Below are 19,784 nucleotides of genomic sequence, written 5' to 3'. Positions count from 1 at the left end.
AAAAACCTGGAATAAACAGATGTGGATGTTTGATGGTGTTACAGATATCGTCACAGTATGTAAGCTCTTCCAAGTAAAGCTGCCTTTTGCAATTGACTGATGATGAATTTGTCAATTCCGATGGTCTTCAAGTGGTGTTCCAATTGTTTGGGGATTTATTTATATCCTGACTTTATTTTGTACAACTCAAGACAAAGAATATCATGCTGTTGCCTTCTAGTTGCCTTCTGTTTTCCCAACTACAACAATTTTATGAAACGGGTTGGTCTGAGTGAGTAGCCTAAAGGCACCAAGTTCACTTTCATGCATAAGGGAGTACTATAACTCATGGTCTGCAGATTTCTTACTACACCACTAGACCAAATTTGCCTAAAAGGTTTTGAAATTAAGAACATTTTCCTCTCTGAAAATTTGACTATTCGGTAAATCAGCCATAAGTGAACAGGCCTTGGTTGATTCAGTTCTAATTGTTCAAAACTGAAGTTATAATTAACTCATCATGTTGAAGATCCCCAAACAATTCCTCCAGTCACAGAATAAAAACGCATAATTACAACTATTGTGTCAAAGAGGCAACGGAATTCTTTTGCAGAGTTACTGGTTACATAGTGAGGCATGTCTATATGAGATAAGAGACAAATTTCTTCAGGATTGACGTATGAAATATATATATAAAGCACATAGCAGGATATGACAATTTTGTATTACTGATCTTTGAAAAGACCCCCTACGCACTTTTTAAAGCTCTTGAAAATCATACTGAGATCTCATTTCGGACAAAATTAAACGAGCACATCTTATTGCATAGTAGCCACACATTGACCTGATTAGCAAAAAGATATCCCAAAGATTCAGCCTGCAGGAAATGAGATATGTAAGAACTTGTTGGTTTGCTGGGATAAAATTGAAAGAAATGGGTGTTGATGCTTATGGCAACTGGAGGATTTTCTATGCTGCAGATAAACCCATTGTCGGTGTGCTAATATTGCAAATAAAGGTATTAAGCCTTTTTTAGACTTCCCTTATTTATTATTTTATTTGAATTTATAATAGTCTCCTATCCTGGCAGGCTACTTTGTATGCTCAGACCATAGTTCATCTTTCCCATCATCAATTTCCTCTAGATAAGCTCCAATCATTCCTAGCAAGCATTTCTGCAAGATGGGGATGATGGGAGTTATAGCAATAGCATTTAGACTTATATACCGCTTCACAATGCTTTACCGCCCTCTCTTAAGCGGTTTACAGAGTCAGCATCTTACCCTCAACAATCTGGATCCTCATTTTACCGACCTCGGAAGGATAGAAGGCTGAGTCAACGTTGAGCCTGGTGAGATTCGAACTGCAGTCAGTCAGCAGAAGTAGCCTGCAGTACTGCACTTTTAACCACTGCACCACCATGGCTCATGGTGCAGTAGAGTTCAAGAAACTGCCTTTCTGAAGAGAATTCCAGTCAGGCCTCCACAAGGCCCACCTTGTTCTTCCATTATTGTGTGGGAAGAATTAGGGGCAAGGAAAGACATTTCCCCAGAGTGCAGCTGAGTTTGAAACTCTACATCAGTACTGTGTTTTCCCAAAAATAAGACAGGGTCTTATTTTCTTTTGGAACCCCCCCCTTCTGAAATATGCACTTGGTCTTATTTTTGGGATGGTCTTATTATTTTTGAGGTGCAGGAGGCGGTGAGCGTGGTCACCTCATGGCTGCTGCTGTGTTGCAATATTTTCGGGGAGGGCTTATTTTCAGGGGATGGCTTATTTTGGCGCATGCGCTCAAAAGCCCGATTGTGGTTATTATCCGGGGAGGTCTTATTTTTGGGGAAACAGGGTGTCTTTTCAAACTTGACAACTTTGAGATGTATGAACACAGTAGAAATCTTTTGAAAAGTTGTTTGCTAATCCCATCGTTCATATCAGGATCACTATGCCATATGGAGTATTTGGTGGTGCATTCTTAACAGGTTTAGATGCATTGTGAGATTTCAGTGAGTGGTTTTATTTATTTTTCATTTCCACTAAAATGGCTTTCATGAAAAGCACTTTTCCTGAAAGGAAACAATTGTATGGGGTCCCCCCACCTTGAAATGATAATGGAGAAAGGAAGCAGCCTGTTGTTTCTCAAATATCTGGTCTATTACTGGTGCAGTTTTGAGGGAAATAGGTTTAGAAGCCTCTAAACAGGAGGTTGGAGGAGGCGTGCAGGCCAGCTGCATGTTGTCTCTGTGATTTTATTTTTATAAATATCTTGGAAAGATTTTTTTTTAGAAGGCTTCGTAAAAACATATATATATATATTTGTAAAAAAAATTACTGGTTTTTGTTTGTGTTCATGGCATTTTTATAGTGTGTCTGTGTGGCCTCTTCTTCTAAAGTGTTTGAAAGTGTTTTAAATGTGGGCTAAATAGATGACACAAATATTTATAATCTCATAAATAAAATTCAGACATCCTAAATGCAATCTCCAAAGACGCCTTTTTTTTCAATTTACACAAACATGTCAAAAAGGAAGATTGAGAATGCATATTTTAATGTGGCTCCATGTTCTTTTGCACTTGTTATCTCTTGGCAATGTGGGGGTTTTTTTCAGTCAGATGAGCATGGAAGTGTCTGCAAGGAAGAAAGAACTGTGTGAAACATTTGTGACAGGATTTTTCTATTCTGCAAACTCTATCTGAGGGATAAAAAACCTCAGTTGCCTTGGAGTTATAAAAGGACACTCAAATATATACATTTCTTGGAAGTTTCTGCTTTTATAATTCAGGAAGATAATTTATGGCAGCTGAGAGACTGCTTCAAGATTTATTACGGAAACATTTCACTTTTGAAAAGTTTAAATATCCGTAGTAATGTAATTGCCAATCTGAGTTTTATTTAAATATATTTATTCATTCGTTCAACTTGCACGCTGCCTGTCTCAACAAGTGAGTCTGGACAGTGACAATCTTAAAGTGAATTAAAAACAATTCCCATTACAAATCTAAAAATGAAGACACCCAGCAGCTGGGGAAGATATCGCAATCAATTTTTGCTAGCACAACCAGGTGGTGGCACCCTTCACACAATCTATGCCCCAGGCTGAGCCACACAATCAGGTTTTCTCGGCCTTACATCTTCACCTCCAGAACGGAGAATGTTTCATAGCATAGATGCTAGAGCAGAAAAGGCACGCTAATGAAACCCAAAGCATGCCCTTCCTGTCAAACCAGATAACCGGGAAAAATCAGTTCTTTGGACAACTGATCTCAAGCCATGAAGGACTTTAAAGGTGACATCCGGCTTGAATTGTGCTCGGAAGTATAATGCAGCTCACATAGTAGTGTTGTTACATGTATGCTGAATAAGTGGCACCCTTTGCTACCTGTGCAGCTGCATTTTGCACCTGTTGTAATGCAGGTGGTCCCTGATTTACGGCCACAATTGAGTCCTGCTTTTAACTGAGACACTTGTTAAGTGAGCTTTGCCCTATTTTACCACCTTGTATTGTATTTGTATTGTATTTAATGGATTTATAGGCCGCCCAATCCCGGAGGACTTAACAGCCTTGCCACGGCTGTTAAGTGAAGCAGTGCAGTTGATTAATTAGTAACCCGGTTGTTAAATAAAATCTGGCTTCCCCATTGACTTTGCTGATCAGAAGGTTGCAAAAGGGGAGATCACATGACCCCGGGACACTGTGACTGGTTCATAAATATGAACCAGTTGTCAAGTGCCTAAATTGTGGTCACATGATCTGGGGATACTGCAAAGGTTAGACCTATGAAAAACAGTCCTAAGTCGCATTGTAGTGCCGCTGAATGGTCACTAAATGGGCTGTTGTAAGTTGAGGATTACCTGTACACTTCAGGAGCAGCCCTATGTAGAGTGCATTGAAGCAGTTCAAACAAACTCCCTACTTACACCAGATTAGGCAAAGCTAAAACAGCATCCAAGCATAAGTCCCACTCCCTCTTCCGTCTTCCAACTGGGAGGTGGGGAAGGAAGAATTATAAATCCCACTGTCAAAACCATACTAAAACCAACAATAGGAGCTGAGGTGGCGCAGTGGTTAGGGTGCAGTACTGCAGGCCACTTCAGCTGACTGTTATCTGCAGTTCAGCGGTTCAAATCTCACCAGCTCAAGGTTGATGCAGCCTTCCATCCTTCCGAGGTGGGTGAAATGAGGACCCAGACGGTGGGGGCAATTTGCTGACTCAATTTGCTAAAAATCTGTAAACTGCTTAGAGAGGGCTGAAAGCCCTATGAAGCGGTATATAAGTCAAATAAATAAACAAATAAATAAATAAATAAATAAATAAATAAACAAACTCCAGCCCAAAACCATACTAAAACCAACTCCAGCCCAGACTGACTGCAGAAGAATGCAGTCTGAAAATCCATGGCAAATGGCCTGAAGGGTCAGGAAGCCAGATCAGGGCAAGATGGCAAGCTAAGTGCCTGTTGTGACTCTTTTGGGATCCACGAGTTCCATGGTGACTTAAGGGAGGTAAGATGGCTATTGCTTTCCCTTGCCAGACATTGCCAGGGGTGGAATTTTACCGGTTTGGGCGAACTAGTAGCTGCGAAGATCAGCTCTGTGTGAACTGGTTCACACTGACTTCAGGTGGGGCCCGCCCGCCCCTGGGCTATACTCGCCTATATTTCCTTGTTTTATACCCCAGCTGATAGGCGCGGCAGAGTGTATTGCTGCACCTCAGCTGTTTTCCTGTGGATTGTGCACACTTGTGCAGTGTGCGTCAGGCATGTTAGGCGCGCTCAGCGAACCGGTTATTAAACCGGTTAGGATCCCCGCCAGGAGTGAAATTCAGCAGGTTCTGACAGGTTCTGGAGAACCGGTAGCAGAAATTTTGAGTAGTTTGGAGAACCGGCAAATACCACCTCTGGCCGGGCCCTGAGTGGGGTGGGAATGGAGATTTTGCAGTATCTTTCCCCTGCCATGCCCACCAAGCCACACCCACAGAACCGGTAGTAAAAAAAAATGAATTTCACCACTGATCCCACCCCTGATCAGGACCAAACAAAGGCAAGATGGCTACGCTCCCCTGGGCATCTTGTCTAGGCTGCAGGAGGCTGGTTGGTTCTCCCACAGCACCACCTACCAACTTAGACTCCCACTGGGGCTTGATGGCAAAACTGAAATCATGAGCCCTCCAGACATTGAAGACTGGCGAGAATTAAATCACACTCCTGAGATGCTGAAGGAGAAAATACCAATAAGCTGTTATTGTCATTATCACCGCCAGAAAGGAGACCGTCTGTGGCTTCGCCTACCTAACAGCTGAGGCGTGGCACACCCAGCTCAGCTAGACTTTCATGTAATTTTACATAGAAAATTAATTTTACATAGGGATGTTATAAGCCATACTATTTTACATAATTTTTTTTTTAGATAGAAATGTAAAATTTCTGTGTAAAATTGCATGGTTTAGAAAAGGGCCATTGAAATGGTGAGTGCAACTAGTTTTTATAGTCTTTGAAATGGTGAGTGCAACTAGAGTTTTTATATGGATGTGGATGTGTGTATGGAAAGACTCAAATCAATAACAAAGCACAGGGCACAAATCCAGTATGAATTTTAACAAACAGTAGATGCAGGTTACAAGAAGGCAGACGGATACATTAACATGAAAGACGACTTCCTGGGAGGAGCTTACTGGTGTGGGGCAGCAAAAAATCAGCTGCCCCCGAATTCCTGGCTACGTACCTGTTTAGAGGATCTTCCATCTGACGTCTTATCAGGTTTTCTTATCCTTCAGGCAAGAGGGAAAGAAGAAACTGTTTTGCTGGCAAATGCTCTTCGATTTTTGCAGCTTTTGTGCTTGCAAGGAAAGGGGGGCTAGCCCAAGGCAGAACGGCTGTCCGTGCTGGGAACTTCAAACTGCCTTGTGCAGGACAAAGTAGGTCTCTCCCACTCTGCTCTAAGTTTTGTTTGATTTAATCTTATCACGAGCTGAATCCGTTTACTGCGAGGACAATAATTGCTTATCAACATCTTAGCTTCTTCTCTTTTTCTCCTCCGAAAAATTATTTACTCAGAGGCTTTTAAAATGGCGCCGAGCAGGCTGGTTTCTCCGGTAATAACGAACACTTTTTGCTAATTCTTACAAGACTTGAAAAGAATTCAAAACAAAAGAGATAGCTTATCAAATGTTTTGGTTTCACAATAGAAGAATTTTACTCCTTTATTAACTTAGCTTATTTGGAAGTTAAATGGTGATGAATCTGTTGAACGGTCTTGTTACAATGTTTACTCACTGAAAGTTTTGCCAAGCCTTAAACTTCAAAATAAAAGCCTCTTTACTTAAAGCTGAATATTTAGGCTATAGAGTTTTATTAACTGCAGGCAGACAAATTTTGAAATGGCCTCAAAACCAAATATTAACTTGAAGTCGTCACCCTCTACTTCCAGGGGCACATCCTCAGTGCCTGGCACAAAGCTGCAGCCTCCGCCTCCTACGCCCCCTGCTGGGGATGTGTTAACGAAAGAATTTTTTCTGAGTAATCTAAGCGAGGCTCTTAATGCACAGACAATTAAAATGGAAGATAAATTTAGAGATAATAGAGAGGAGAGAAAAGAGGAAATAAAAGAAATGAAAGAAGAAATTAAAAGTGAAATTAAAAGTGAAATAAAAGGACTTAAACAGGAGTTGTATGAGAAATTTGAGGCTAAGGTTGATAAAATTAGAGACGACATGCTGAGTCTTGTAACTGTATTAACAGAACATATTTCTGGAGTGGAAGATACTCTAGAGGTTCTTAATGATGCCAATGCTAACTTGACATTGAAAACAGAGGTGGTGGAACAAAAAGTGGAAAATGCTGAAAAAGAAATTATTATGATACAGTACCGACAAATGGAGCTCGCATTAAGAGTAAGGGGGCTGCGTGAGGAGAAACAGGAGAACCTGAAACAGATCCTATCGGAAGCTTTTGACCGCCTGATGGGAAGACCAGGGACCAACCAAGGCTGGCAAATTGACAAAGCTTACCGCGTTAACTCCTGGCTGGCAAAGCAGAAGCAGCTTCCTCGAGACATCGTTATATATTTTACTACAAGAGAGTCCAGAAATATGGTACTGCAAGCGTCTTATAACACTAAGCTTCAAATTGGCGGTCAAGACCTGGCTGTTTTGAAAGAGATACCACCTCAAATGTTAAGAGCCAGAAGAGACTACGCTTTCTTGGCCGAAGAACTCAGAAACCGTCAGATACAGTATAGATGGGATGCACCATTCGGCATCATATTTACATTTGATAAGCAAAGGTACCGCCTCAACTCTGTATGGAAAGCCCGAGATTTTTATTATAATATATTGAAGGCCGGACACCCTGCACCACCTGGACCTAGAGAAAGACCACAAGAAGGACAGGATAGACAGCAAACTACACAACCACCAGACAAGATGGAGCATCTCTCTTCTCTAGAAGTGCAAGGTGCTATGGAACCAAGACCTAGCCGCATGACTACTAGACGTATGGAGAAACAAGCTAAGAAGCAACAGTATCAACAATCATCGGCCATCGATCAAGGAACTACAACAACAAATCTGGAAGCAGTGGGAGGAGCTAAACCTAAGGTTAAACAGGCCGTGCAGGAAGCTCTAAAAATGCTTCAACCAACCAAAGATGACAACTAAGATTTTAACATGGAATGTCAACGGACTGAACTCTCCACAGAAGAGGAAGAAAATATTTCATTATCTTAAACAGTTTAAGAACGATGTAATTTGTTTGCAAGAAACTCATATCAAGTCAACTGATCAAAAATATTTGATCAACTCAAAACTTGGTCAACATTTTGCAGCTTCTGCTATGGAAAAGAAGAATGGTATAGTTGTATACTTAAGAAAAGATATGAAAGCTGAATTAATAGAAGCAGATCCCTTCGGAAGATATATTGCTTTAGACTTAATCTTAGAAGGGAAAAAGACATTACTTTTGGGAATTTATGCACCCAATCAACAGCAAGATAGATTCTATAGAAATCTTCATGCTAAATTAGTACAGTGGGACTATAGTTCCTGTATACTATTGGGTGACTGGAATGGAGTGATAGACACTAAGAGAGATAAGAAGATTTCCCGCCTAAATACCAAGATGCGAGCAAAGTTACCCAAATCCTTCTTTGACATTATGGATGATTTTGAATTGAGAGATATCTGGCGAGAAAGAAATGCAGAGGAATACGACTTCACTTTCTTCTCGGACAGGCATCAATCCCTTTCAAGGATTGATTTTATTCTAACCACTAATGATTTGCTTTCTAGGGTCAAGAAAACAAAGATTGCAGCTAGAGTCCTTTCGGACCATAACCCAGTTTGGATGGAGTTGGGAAGGGTAGTGCAGGCAAGAAGGTTTTGGAGACTGAATGAAAATTTATTTAGATATGAAAACTATATTAATGATTGTAAAAAATTACTATCTGAATATTTTGTTTTGAATATGAATAAGGGTACATCTATGGAATTTGTATGGGATGCAAGCAAAGCGTATATGAGAGGAGTTTTGATGAATATAAATAAAACACATAGAAATAAGCAAGGGTTAAAACGAACAGAACTGGAAGAGGAAATTAAGAGAAAAGAGCTCGAGTTAACAAGGAAACCAGACGATACAAAGGTTAAGGAAACTATTAACATATTAAAATCTCAATTTGACATGTTGATCTCTGACCAGGTAGCTACTAATTTATTATATGCAAAACACAATACTTTTTGTAATGCAAACAAACCTGGCAGATGGTTAGCTTATCAGATTAGGAAAAAAAGGAAAACTCGAAATATATCTAAACTGATTTACAGAGGGAAGGAGGTGTTCCAACAGGAAGAGATTCAAAAGGCTTTCTGGGAATTTTTTACAGAACTGTATAAAGGGGATAAAATTAATGGTTTAGACATAGACAAATATTTAGACAAGGAGAAAATACTTTCAGTTAGAGAAGAACACAGGCAAAAATTGAATCAACCAATAACCTCGGGGGAAATCCTGCAGGTAATTAAGCAATTAAAGCCAGGGAAAGCACCAGGTACAGATGGCTTGACAGCGGTTTACTATAAAAACTTACAGTTAGAAATGGTAGAACCTCTTAGAGAATTATTTAATATGATTCAAACGGAAGGTAAAGTCCCTCCATCTTGGAAGACAGCGTTTATATCTTTGATACCCAAAGAAGATCAAGATACTACTCAACCCAAAAATTATAGACCCATTTCATTACTGAATGTAGATTATAAAATTTTTACTAAAATATTAGCAAATAGGTTAATGTTGGTCATTCAACAATTGATACATACGGACCAAACAGGTTTTATACAAGGGAGACAGATGAAAAGTAATGTCAGATTAATTATTAATGCATTAGAATATTTGGGAAAGAACAACCAGATCCCTGCTGCGTTTATATTTTTGGATGCTGAGAAGGCCTTTGATCGAGTTAACTGGCAATTTCTGCTGAAGATATTGCAAAAAATGCAGATAGGAGATAATTTTTTACAGTCAATTAAAGCAATATACCAACAGCAAACAGCACAAATCATAGTCAATGGAAGTTTAACAGACTCTATTCAAATTGGAAAAGGTACAAGACAGGGTTGTCCTTTGTCCCCATTATTGTTTATTATAACTTTGGAAGTATTGTTGAATAAAATACGGGGCTTGGATGGTTTAAAAGGGATCAAGATTAGGCAGCAAGAATATAGAGTCCGCGCTTTTGCGGATGATTTGGTCATAATATTGGAACAACCGCAGGAATCCAGTATGGTTTTAATGAATACGATTAATCAATATGGTCAAGTGTCTGGCTTTAAAATAAACTTAGGAAAAACCAAAACATTAGCTATAAATATGAATATTAAACAAAAGGAAGAATTAGGAGTGATGCTAGGATGTGAGGTAGTTAAAAAAGTCAAATATCTTGGAGTCAACATTTTAACTTCAAATGGGAAGTTATATAAGCATAATTATGAACCACTTTGGCATAGCATACAGACAGAGATGAAAAAATGGGAGAAATTGCACTTATCTTTGCTGGGCAGGATAGCGGCAGTGAAAATGAACATTTTACCAAAATTTTTATTTCTTTTCCAAATGTTACCTATACTTAAAAAAGATGCGAACCTTTTAGAATGGCAGAAGGGTATCAACAAATTTGTGTGGGCAGGAAAGAAGCCGAGGGTAAAGATGAAAATAATGCAAGATGCACGTGAGAGAGGAGGACTGAAACTACCTAATTTAAAACTATATTATGATGCAGTGGTATTATCTGTAATTAGTGATTGGATTCATTTAACCAATGATAGAATATTGAACATTGAGGGACACGATCTGGTATTTGGTTGGCACGCTTACCTGTTATTCAACAAAAAATTGGATAAGAACTTTAAAAGTCATATTTTAAGAAATGCTTTATTGCGGGTTTGGAAGAAATACCAATATAAATTAAATGACAAGATACCCATGTGGGCAATTCCTAGACATGCAATTGAAAATATGAATACAGCACAAAAACAGGACAGATTCACTTACAGACAGCTTCTTACCTCGGAAAGGGGGGTATTACAATTAAAATCTTTAGAGGTATTAAAAGAGGAGAAGGTAATTCAAACATGGTTCCAGTATGGGCAATTACAGGCTAGGTGGAAAATAGATCAAAAAATTGGTTTTATTCAAGTTGAGGATAATCTGTTTAGACAAATAAGAGATCAAAGCTTAATGCATATAAAGAGGATATATAATGTATTAATACAGATGGATTCGGAAACAGAATTAGTTAAAGATTGTATGATAAAATGGGCTCAAAATATTGAGGAACCAATAATGTTGGATACATGGGAAAGAATTTGGGTAAGAAATGTGAAATTTACACAAGCTCAAAATCTGAGAGAAAATTTTTACAAGATGTTCTACAGATGGCATTTAGATCCTAAAAAGTTGGCTTCTATGTATCCGAATGTACAGCCTAAATGTTGGAGGTGTGGTTCTCTCGATGCTACATATTATCATATATGGTGGACCTGCCAAAAGGTTAAGGCATTTTGGATAAAAATATGGTGGGTCATGCAAAATGTTTTTAAAAGAAGGATAAAGTTTATTCCTCAGTTATTTTTACTAGGTATATGTACTGATTTTACAGTGGTAGAGACCAATTTGATTCTGCACCTGATAACTGCAGCAAGACTGTTGGTGGCGCAATATTGGAAGAAGGAAGACTTGCCTACAATCCAAGAATGGACATTGAAAGTAACAAACTTAGCTGAAATGGCTAAAATATCGGCATATCTCAAAGATCATTCAAATGAGAGATATAAACGAGACTGGAAAAAATGGATTGACTATATACAAAATAAATACGGGACTAAGAAATTCCAGTTAGCCTATGCTTAAGATCAGAAATGATTTAAACTGTTAAAAGTCAGTTCAGTAAGAAGAAGCTAAGTTCAATCTAGAATGTCATTAATTTCTTTATTTCTTTTTTCTCAATAGATTTTAGACTGTGCTAGTTAAAAATCCATACCGTGTACGGGTTCTGGGAAGTCGGGGGGGGGGGAAGGAGGAGGGGGGATGGGGGGGTGGAGGGAGGGAGGGGTATACACAACAACAAAAAAAAAATTGTACTTCAATGTCTTAATGATTGACAAATGATGACATGTTTGTGTTTTTTTTTTAAAGAAAAATAAAAAAGCTCTCTTAAAAAAAAACATGAAAGACAACCAGACCAGAACAACAACAAATTAAACCATTAGTCTTAATTGTCAAAGAGCAGATAATATGGGCACGGCAGGCCCTGTCTTTTTGGTGGAAGTAGCACAACTCTCTTCCTAGCAATTTTGACCTTTGTTCACACCCAGTATCCAGATTTGATTGATTTTGATTTTGATTTTAACTTTATTTATATGCCGCCCTTTTCCCTGAGGGGACTCAGGGCGGCTCACAATCCAGGGGGAGGGAAAAACAAACAAGATACAAAAATAAAGACAATACATCATTAAAAAGCGCAACAGTCATACTATTCGGGTGGGGGTTGAAGTCTTTAGCCCCAGGCCTGTCGGGACAGCCAGGTTTTTAAGGCTATGCGGAAGGTCTGGAGAGTGATGAGGATACGAATCTCCACGGGGAGTTCGTTCCAGAGGGTCGGAGCAGCCACCGAGAAGGCTCTCCTCCGGGTAGTTGCCAGTCCACATTGACCGGCTGATGGAATTCGGAGGAGGCCTAATCTATGGGATCTTATTGGCCTAGTGGAGGTAATTGGCAGTAGGCGGTCTCTCAAGTACCCAGATCCAATACCATGAAGGGCTTTAAAGGTGACAACAAGCACCTTGAAGCGCACCCGGAGATCAACAGGTAGCCAGTGCAGCTCGCGGAGGATAGGTGTTACGTGGGTGAAACGAGGTGCACCCACGATCGCTCGCGCGGCTGCATTCTGGACCAACTGAAGTCGCCGAATGCTCTTCAAGGGCAGCCCCATGTAGAGCACATTGCAGTACTCCAGCCTAGAGGTCACAAGGGCATGAGTGACTGTTGTGAGAGCCTCCCGGTTCAGGTAGGGGCGCAACTGGTGCACCAGGCGAACCTGGGCAAATGCCCCCCTGGTCACAGCTGACAAATGGTGTTCAAAAGTCAGCTGTGGGTCCAGGAGGACTCCCAAGTTGCGGACCCTATCTGAGGGGCGTAGTATTTGACCCCCCAGCCTGAGAGATGGAACACTTGGCCAATTATTGGGAGGGATATTTAATGAACAAGTTATTCACATTTAAAGTTTTAAAATTAAACTGGCTATTACAACCTTTTTTAGACATCTAATTTTCTAGACCAGTTTGCTAGTATAGGTGGTAATTGTATCTTATTCACAAGGAAATCTTATTCTCCTGTTCTTTTTAATGTAAGGAAAAAGGGCAATTCATATTCTTTCTCTACTGTGCTCTTGCTGCATTCTTACAAAAAAGGTTCAGAGGTTTAAACCTCACTTCCCTTGAGGTTACCAGCAAAGATAAAAGGTAAAGGTTCCCCTTGCAAATATGTGCTAGTCCGAAGACGTCTCTGTGGTCATGTGGCTGCCATGACTAAACACTGAAGGCGCACGGAACACTAGTGGTTCCTATTTTTCTACGTGCGTTTTTACCTGCTTTCGAACTGCTAGGTCGGCAGAAGCTGGGACAAGTAACGGGAGCTCACTTCATTACCCAGTGCTAGGGATTTGAACTGCTGAACTGCCAACCTTTCTGATCGACAAGCTCATTAGTCACCGTATTAGTCACTGAGCCACCGCATCCCTTCTACCAGCAAAGAGGCAATGTCAATTCAGTCCATATTTAAGATAAGCAGTATATTTCCATAATGGTGATGATTACATTGCGTCATAGTGTCAACTCCTAACCTCATAGATAGACGTTCTGTAGGAAGACTTGGTCCAATCTGCTCTTCAGGTCCCATAAATAGTCGCTTTCGTTTTAAAGGACCTGCTGACTCTATGAGTAATAGAGTCGAGGTCTATTTGGTTTTTTTTTTATTAATTGTGGTTAACACTTGCCTCAAATGACTTAAGATAATCCAAGTGCCTAGCATCTGTTTTAAACTAAGCACCCTACCTTAATGTACATCACAGGTCCTTCTCCCACCTGGGTGCTTTGTTGGAGTGCCTAAAAAATACCCAGATGAAAAATGTACAGAAGGACTGAGGACAAACTTATGATTTCTCAGCATTTCATGCGGCAACACAGTATAAACCAGAACTCCTCCTACATGTTCTGGCAGTCTGTGCATCTAGGCTGGGCTGGGCTGGGCTGGCTCAGTAAGGAGAGCCAAGAAAGGAAATTGAAGAGGTTGCAAAAAGTGGGAAGTATTTTCTCTTTGCACTGACTGAGGTCTTTGCTTCTGGATTTTGAGGATCTAGATCAGTTTGGCAGAATTCTGGCAAATTTCCAATTCCAACTCATTTTTGGATGACAACTGGGGAAGACTGATAAGCTTCTAGTCTGTTGGTGCCCTCCTTGGATCAACATGCAAAAATATATTCTTGCACGAAAGTTTTCCCACTGATAATTTTTTTTAAAAAAGAGCTCATTGAGCAGTTCATATTTTGCCCGTGGAGAAATATGTTCTCTCTAGAGAAGATGGTTCTCCTTTCTTTGTTTTGCTGACCGTGTAAACTCCAGAGTTATCTCCAAAGTAATGGGCCATTGAGCTTAATACTTTTATTACTTCTTGTTTTGTCCTTCAGATTCTTTGAGTGAAACATGAAACATTATCTATACTGGTTTATTTTTTTTTTAAAAAAAGTTAATGACTGTACAGTCATTTCCCCTGGGTACTATGTAATTGCATTTTTTAAAAAATTACTGAGATCACATTTAGACATTTAACACAGCTCATGTAAGATAAGCAGATAGTTAAAACTAAAAAAGTTATATTGCTTATTAAAAATAAACTTTTTTTAAAAAAACAGGAAACTCATTTCAAAAGACACTGATTATTATTTATAAGTGTACTATTACTCATATTAGTGGTTTGTTTTAAAATAAATGATGTTCTCAGAATGTTAAGATGGTACTATAAATTAATTTGATTTACACTAATGCGGCAGAAAATTGTGAGGAATTATTTCAAAATTTAAAGATATTGCAGTATAACAGAAGCATAAGTTTGTTGCCAAGTTCTGAAGAATGCTAAGTCATCAGTCTTCTGTTTAATGTTATGGCTTGAAGTTAGGGAATTTAGTTGTATTATTATTTTCCCGGACAACATATTTTCCCACGTGCAAATCCTACTAGTTCTTGTACCTTTTGGGTAGAAAATTCACAGTCTACAGTAAATCTATTCATCTCACAGAACTCGTCTCTTTATGACAGATATCATATGACAGGTACACGCTTACAGTTCTGATTATGTAATGCTTAGCTTCAGATTAACTTCATGTTCAATTAATATTTCTTTGTTATTTATTTTTTTGCAAGTTAGGAAAAACTAAACCTTTGGGATAAGCAAAATTGTAGTTCATATAATGGGTGTACATATACATGATATAGACTATATATCTAATGTGTATCTAAGGCTTTAGATCCTCAGGGCATGCTGCAAAAACATCTGATTGTATTTCAGCAGTAGAGCAAGTGTTGGTTTAGATTTTGGGGATAAGAATGGGAGTGGAGAAAAAGGCACCTATTAATGAATTATGCAGCAAACATGTACTATTTAGGACAGTGTTTCTCAACATTGGTAACTTTTAAGATGTCTGGACTTCAATTCCCAGAATTGCCTAGCTGACTAGGAGTTGAAGTCTTAAAGTTAGAAGTCCAGGCATCTTAAAGTTGCCAGGGTTGAGAAACATTGCTTTAGGAGATATCTCCGCAAATACATCACTGTTAAAAACAATGATCAAGGTGCAAACCTTTAAAATATTCATACATTTATTAAAAAGAAATTCCTTCTTAACAACTTTCAGGTACCAGGAAGCTCTTCACAAATGGGACGAAGCACTTCAGTTAACCCCTGAAAATGCCACTCTGTATGAGATGAAATCACAGGTAATACTTGGATCATTTCTTTGCAATAGAAGCAAGTGCAACTTGGTGTCTTTCTTATCTTTTCCCCTAAAATCAGTAATAATTCCAGTCAGAAACAAAAATATATCCTTGCTATTTTATATTGTTATAAAGCTTTCCACACTTGTGTTTCTTCTCCACCAGCTTCCAAATGAATGTCCTAAAGATATTCAGCAGAGACAAATTAAGATTTTCTGCTAACTGTATATTTAAATGCCAAGCTGAAACTATTTACAACTATGGATAGTTCACTCAAAACATATAAATACAGACTTAGAAGGTGTTATCTTACAGCTTTGTAAAGAAATGCCTAGCTGTTGGATCATTAAATCCCAACCTGCTGTCTTTTAAATGTCTTGGATGTTATCTTACATAGTTATCTGCCCATGTAATTGCCCACAACGAATGGGAAATACAAGTATGGTTGCGATAATGGGAAACTCACCCAGAAAGTACCAACTGCAGAAGATCCAAACAATCATTTATTAGTTCCAAAGCCAGCAGGTTACAAGAAATCACTAGCCTCTTGTATCCAAATGAGCCAAGAGCAAGAGCAATTTAACAAGGTTAAATTGATTTTATTTGAAATATTGATCAAAGACAGTACAGGCATGTGTATAGACTAGCAGAAGACTCAAAATATGGAAAGAATTGCTTCCCAACCAATAAAGAAACAAAATAAGAAAGGGGAACATGAAGGTCATGTGATTTGCGACCTTCCTAGCTGGCTTTTGATGAGCAAAGACGATAAGGGACACCAGATTTACTTAACGGTCACATGATTCACTTAAATGTTGTGACAAAAAGTGGTCGTAAAATGGAGAACTGCTTAGCAATGGAAACATTGGGTTCAGTTGCGGTTGGAAATCAAGGACTTACCCGTAAGGGACGTGCAACCCATAAAATTTGCAGAATAACTTTTGAGAGCAAAAAGGATGTGCAAATGCAGGTAGTCCTCAACTTAACGACCACAATAGAATCCCAAATGTATGTTGTTAAGCGAGACATGGGTTAAGTGGTTATGTTAAGTGAGTTTTTCCCCATTTTAGGATCTTCCTTGTCACAGTTGCTAAGTGAATCACTGCAGTTTGTAACCCGGTTGTTAAATGAACTTGGCTTCCCCATTTTGACTTGGCTTGTGAGAAACTGCATTCAGTTTTGGTCACCACAAGGTAGAAAAGATGTGGAGACTCTGGAAAGAATGCAGAGAAGAGCAACACAGATGATTAGGGGACTGGAGGCTAAAACATATGAGGAACGGTTGCAGGAACTGGGTATGTCTAGTTTAATAGAAAGAAGGACTAGGGGAGACATAATAGCAGTGTTCCAATATCTCAGGGGTTGCCACAAAGAAGAGAGAGTCAAACTATTTTCCAAGGCACCTGAGGGTAGAACAAAAAGCAATGGGTGGAAACTAATCAAGGAGAGAAGCAACTTAGAACTGAGGAGAAATTTCCTGACAGTTCGAACAATTAATCAGTGGAACAGCTTGTCTCCAGAAGTTGTGAACGCCCCAACACTGGAAGTCTTTAAGAAGCTGTTGGATAGCCATTTGTCTGAAACGGTATAGGGTTTCCTGCCTAGGCAGGGGGTTTGGACTAGAAGACCACCAAGGTCCCTTCCAACTCTCCTATTGTAATTGTAATAAGGTCACAAAAGGGGAATCCCATGACCTTGAGACACAGCAACAGTCATCAATATGAACCAGTTGGCAGGCATCTGAATTTTGATCATGGGGAGGCTGCAAAAGCCGTAACTCTGAAAAAAACGTCATAAGTCCCATTTTTCAGTGCTTTGTAACTTTGAGCAATCACTAAACGAACTGTTGTAAGTTAAGGATTACATGTATTTATATATCCATTTTATAGCCTTCTGAATGCTGCAGCAGAAGAAAGGCGATTTGTGTTTGCTCCACATTTTTGCTTTGGAACATCAAAAATCAGCCTGCGTTTAAATTAGGATGCGATGGCTGCAGTCCAAAGAGGCACACCGTGTATTCTACGTGTCTGTTCTATCTTTCTAACCACACCATGCCTGACTCGTGCGTTATTTTTGTAATTTTTTTTTTTTTTAAAGGCTCTTGGATTCTCCCCGCTTTGATAAGTGCTCTACAAATGACTCATAAAAACTTTTAAATTGGACATAATGTTAGGGAGTTTTTAATAGTGCACGTATACATTTGCATATCCCCGAGAGGAATTGTGCGATGGCTTTTTTTCTTCATACTGGGGCGGGCTCTAATGTTAATACAGTAATACTTTCAAAGTCAAATAGTGAACGGAGCGAGTTGTCTCTCGTTAGTGAGCAACCTTAAATCCACCAGCTGTTGTGGGAAAGATGAAAATGAAACACTCTGTGTCAACAGTAGCATCTGTGTCATGGAGCAAACAACCTGCAACGAAAGGTGAAGGACCAGAAGAGGGTTTATTATTACAGATGCTGTTCGTAATTTCCATTGTGGGTACAATGCATAGGAGGGCAATTCGGATTTATTGTTCTGCTCTGGATGATGTACAAACAAGGACTGGAAGGAGCTTCCACATCACATTTTTACAACCAGCAGCATCCTGTAATTGTTCCCATTTGTTCCCATTTCCCAACGTCACATGAGAAGAATTAATACACATTAATGACTCAGGAGAGATTAGATCTGCCAAGCCACATGCTTTGCAAGCCTCAAGCATTCCAAGCGTATGACCAGATTTTTCTACTTGATTTTGGGATGAGAGGAAAACAAACAGAATTTGCATCTGATTTTTCCCCCCTTTTTAAAAACCAGAAATAAAACATGCTGATTGCTGATGGATTGATATACTTTTGCGCAAGTTGAAAATGGATCCAGCCAAGCGCTAACGGTCATAATTTGAAAGCTGAGCGTATTGTAAAATTTAAAAATTGATAAAATTTGAAATCACGAAAAATGAAAACAAATCCTTTTTTTTTTGGGCTATTTCCATGAAACTAAAAAAGGGTGTTTCTAGAGTCAGGCATAAAATGCCTAGAACAGGGGTGTCAAACTCACCACCCGTGGTCCAAATCTGGCTTGTGGGGTGCTTAAATCTAGCCCATGGGGCCAGCCTGGAAATAGCAAAGGTGCCTCAGCAAAGTGATGCAGGAGACCGCCCAGGCCGAAAATGGGGCACAGAGGTGCTGTGTGTGGCCTCCCCCATGCCCTGTTTTGGCCTGCAAAATGCTGCAGGAGGTGTCTGTCCTATCTCCCCCCTCCTCCCTGGTCAACCCACAGAGGAGAACTACAATGCTGATCTGGCCCTTGAAGAAATCCAGTTTGACCTCCTGGCGTAGAACAATCACCTGGTATTAGAATTCTTGTATTGTCTAATACTGTAAAAAGTGACTGCACAATACTGATAAATTTCTTTACCAAAATAATAATAATACAAATTCAGTGTTTAGTTAGAAGGCAGTATACTTTGGCTTCATAAATTTTAAGACAGGGTTAAGTAGAATTGCACTCTCCAACCTAGGTATCTCCTAGTTGCATGGGTTTCTCAGCCATGATAATAGAGGCAGTTCTCGGATGAAGGCGGCGATCGGAACCAGAATTTCCATCGTAAGCAATGCAGTCATAAAGTATGATGTCACATGACCCCATTTCTTAGTGACAGCAATCCTGGCACTCGCTATTGTCATTGTTAAGCAAGGATCATGGGATTTAAGCAAGGACTTCCTTATAACTTCATGTCAGCTTGCAGTAAGCAAAGTCCGTGGGGAAGGCAGCAAGCAGTCACAAGGCCCAGAACGCATAAACAAATCAATAGGCAGATAAACATGGCTGTTGCAGAGTGGGAGAGGGTATGGGAATGGATGGCACAACATGAGCCTAGCAGGGGTGGGCGTGGTTGCTGCTGGTGCTCAGGCAGTCACAGTAGGTGTGCTTTATGTGTAAAAAGCTATGAGAGTGAATGCAATTTATCAGAGTGACTTGTGACCTTCCCTGCTGGTTTCTCTCTCACACACACATACACACGCACACATACATACATGGCGCAAAGAGCCATAGAAAGATACATGCTTGGTATCACAAGACAAGATAGAAAGATCTGCACATGAATTAAAGAGAACGAATGAAAGTATACGATATCATCAAGAGAGTAAACAAAATGGAAATGGGCAAGAAGAACGTAGCAAGAAGAACTGATGGCAGATGGACCAAGGCAGTCATAGAATGAATCCATTTGATAAAAAGTGTCCATGAAACAAGATGGATTGATGACATCAGCAAGTATTGCGGCT

The 19,784-nt window shown here is 39.5% G+C and overlaps 1 protein-coding gene across 1 annotated transcript in view; it reads left to right on the top strand.

The window, feature by feature from the left end:
- TTC33 (tetratricopeptide repeat domain 33) overlaps positions 1-19,784 on the top strand; it is a 46,268-nt gene that overhangs the window by 13,409 nt on the left and 13,075 nt on the right. Inside the window, exon 3 of the mRNA XM_087715452.1 lies at positions 15,431-15,512. Within this exon, the coding sequence (XP_087571578.1) occupies positions 15,431-15,512 (82 nt within the window). The remainder of the gene's footprint in view (positions 1-15,430; positions 15,513-19,784) is intronic.

This window comes from Thamnophis sirtalis, unplaced genomic scaffold, assembly GCF_051295495.1.
Source record: "Thamnophis sirtalis isolate CommonGarterSnake01/CBP01778 unplaced genomic scaffold, rThaSir2_p1.2 scaffold_5, whole genome shotgun sequence".
Lineage (NCBI taxonomy): Eukaryota > Metazoa > Chordata > Lepidosauria > Squamata > Natricidae > Thamnophis > Thamnophis sirtalis.
Note: the sequence above shows the minus strand (reverse complement) of the source record. Positions and strands in the feature narration are given on the sequence as shown.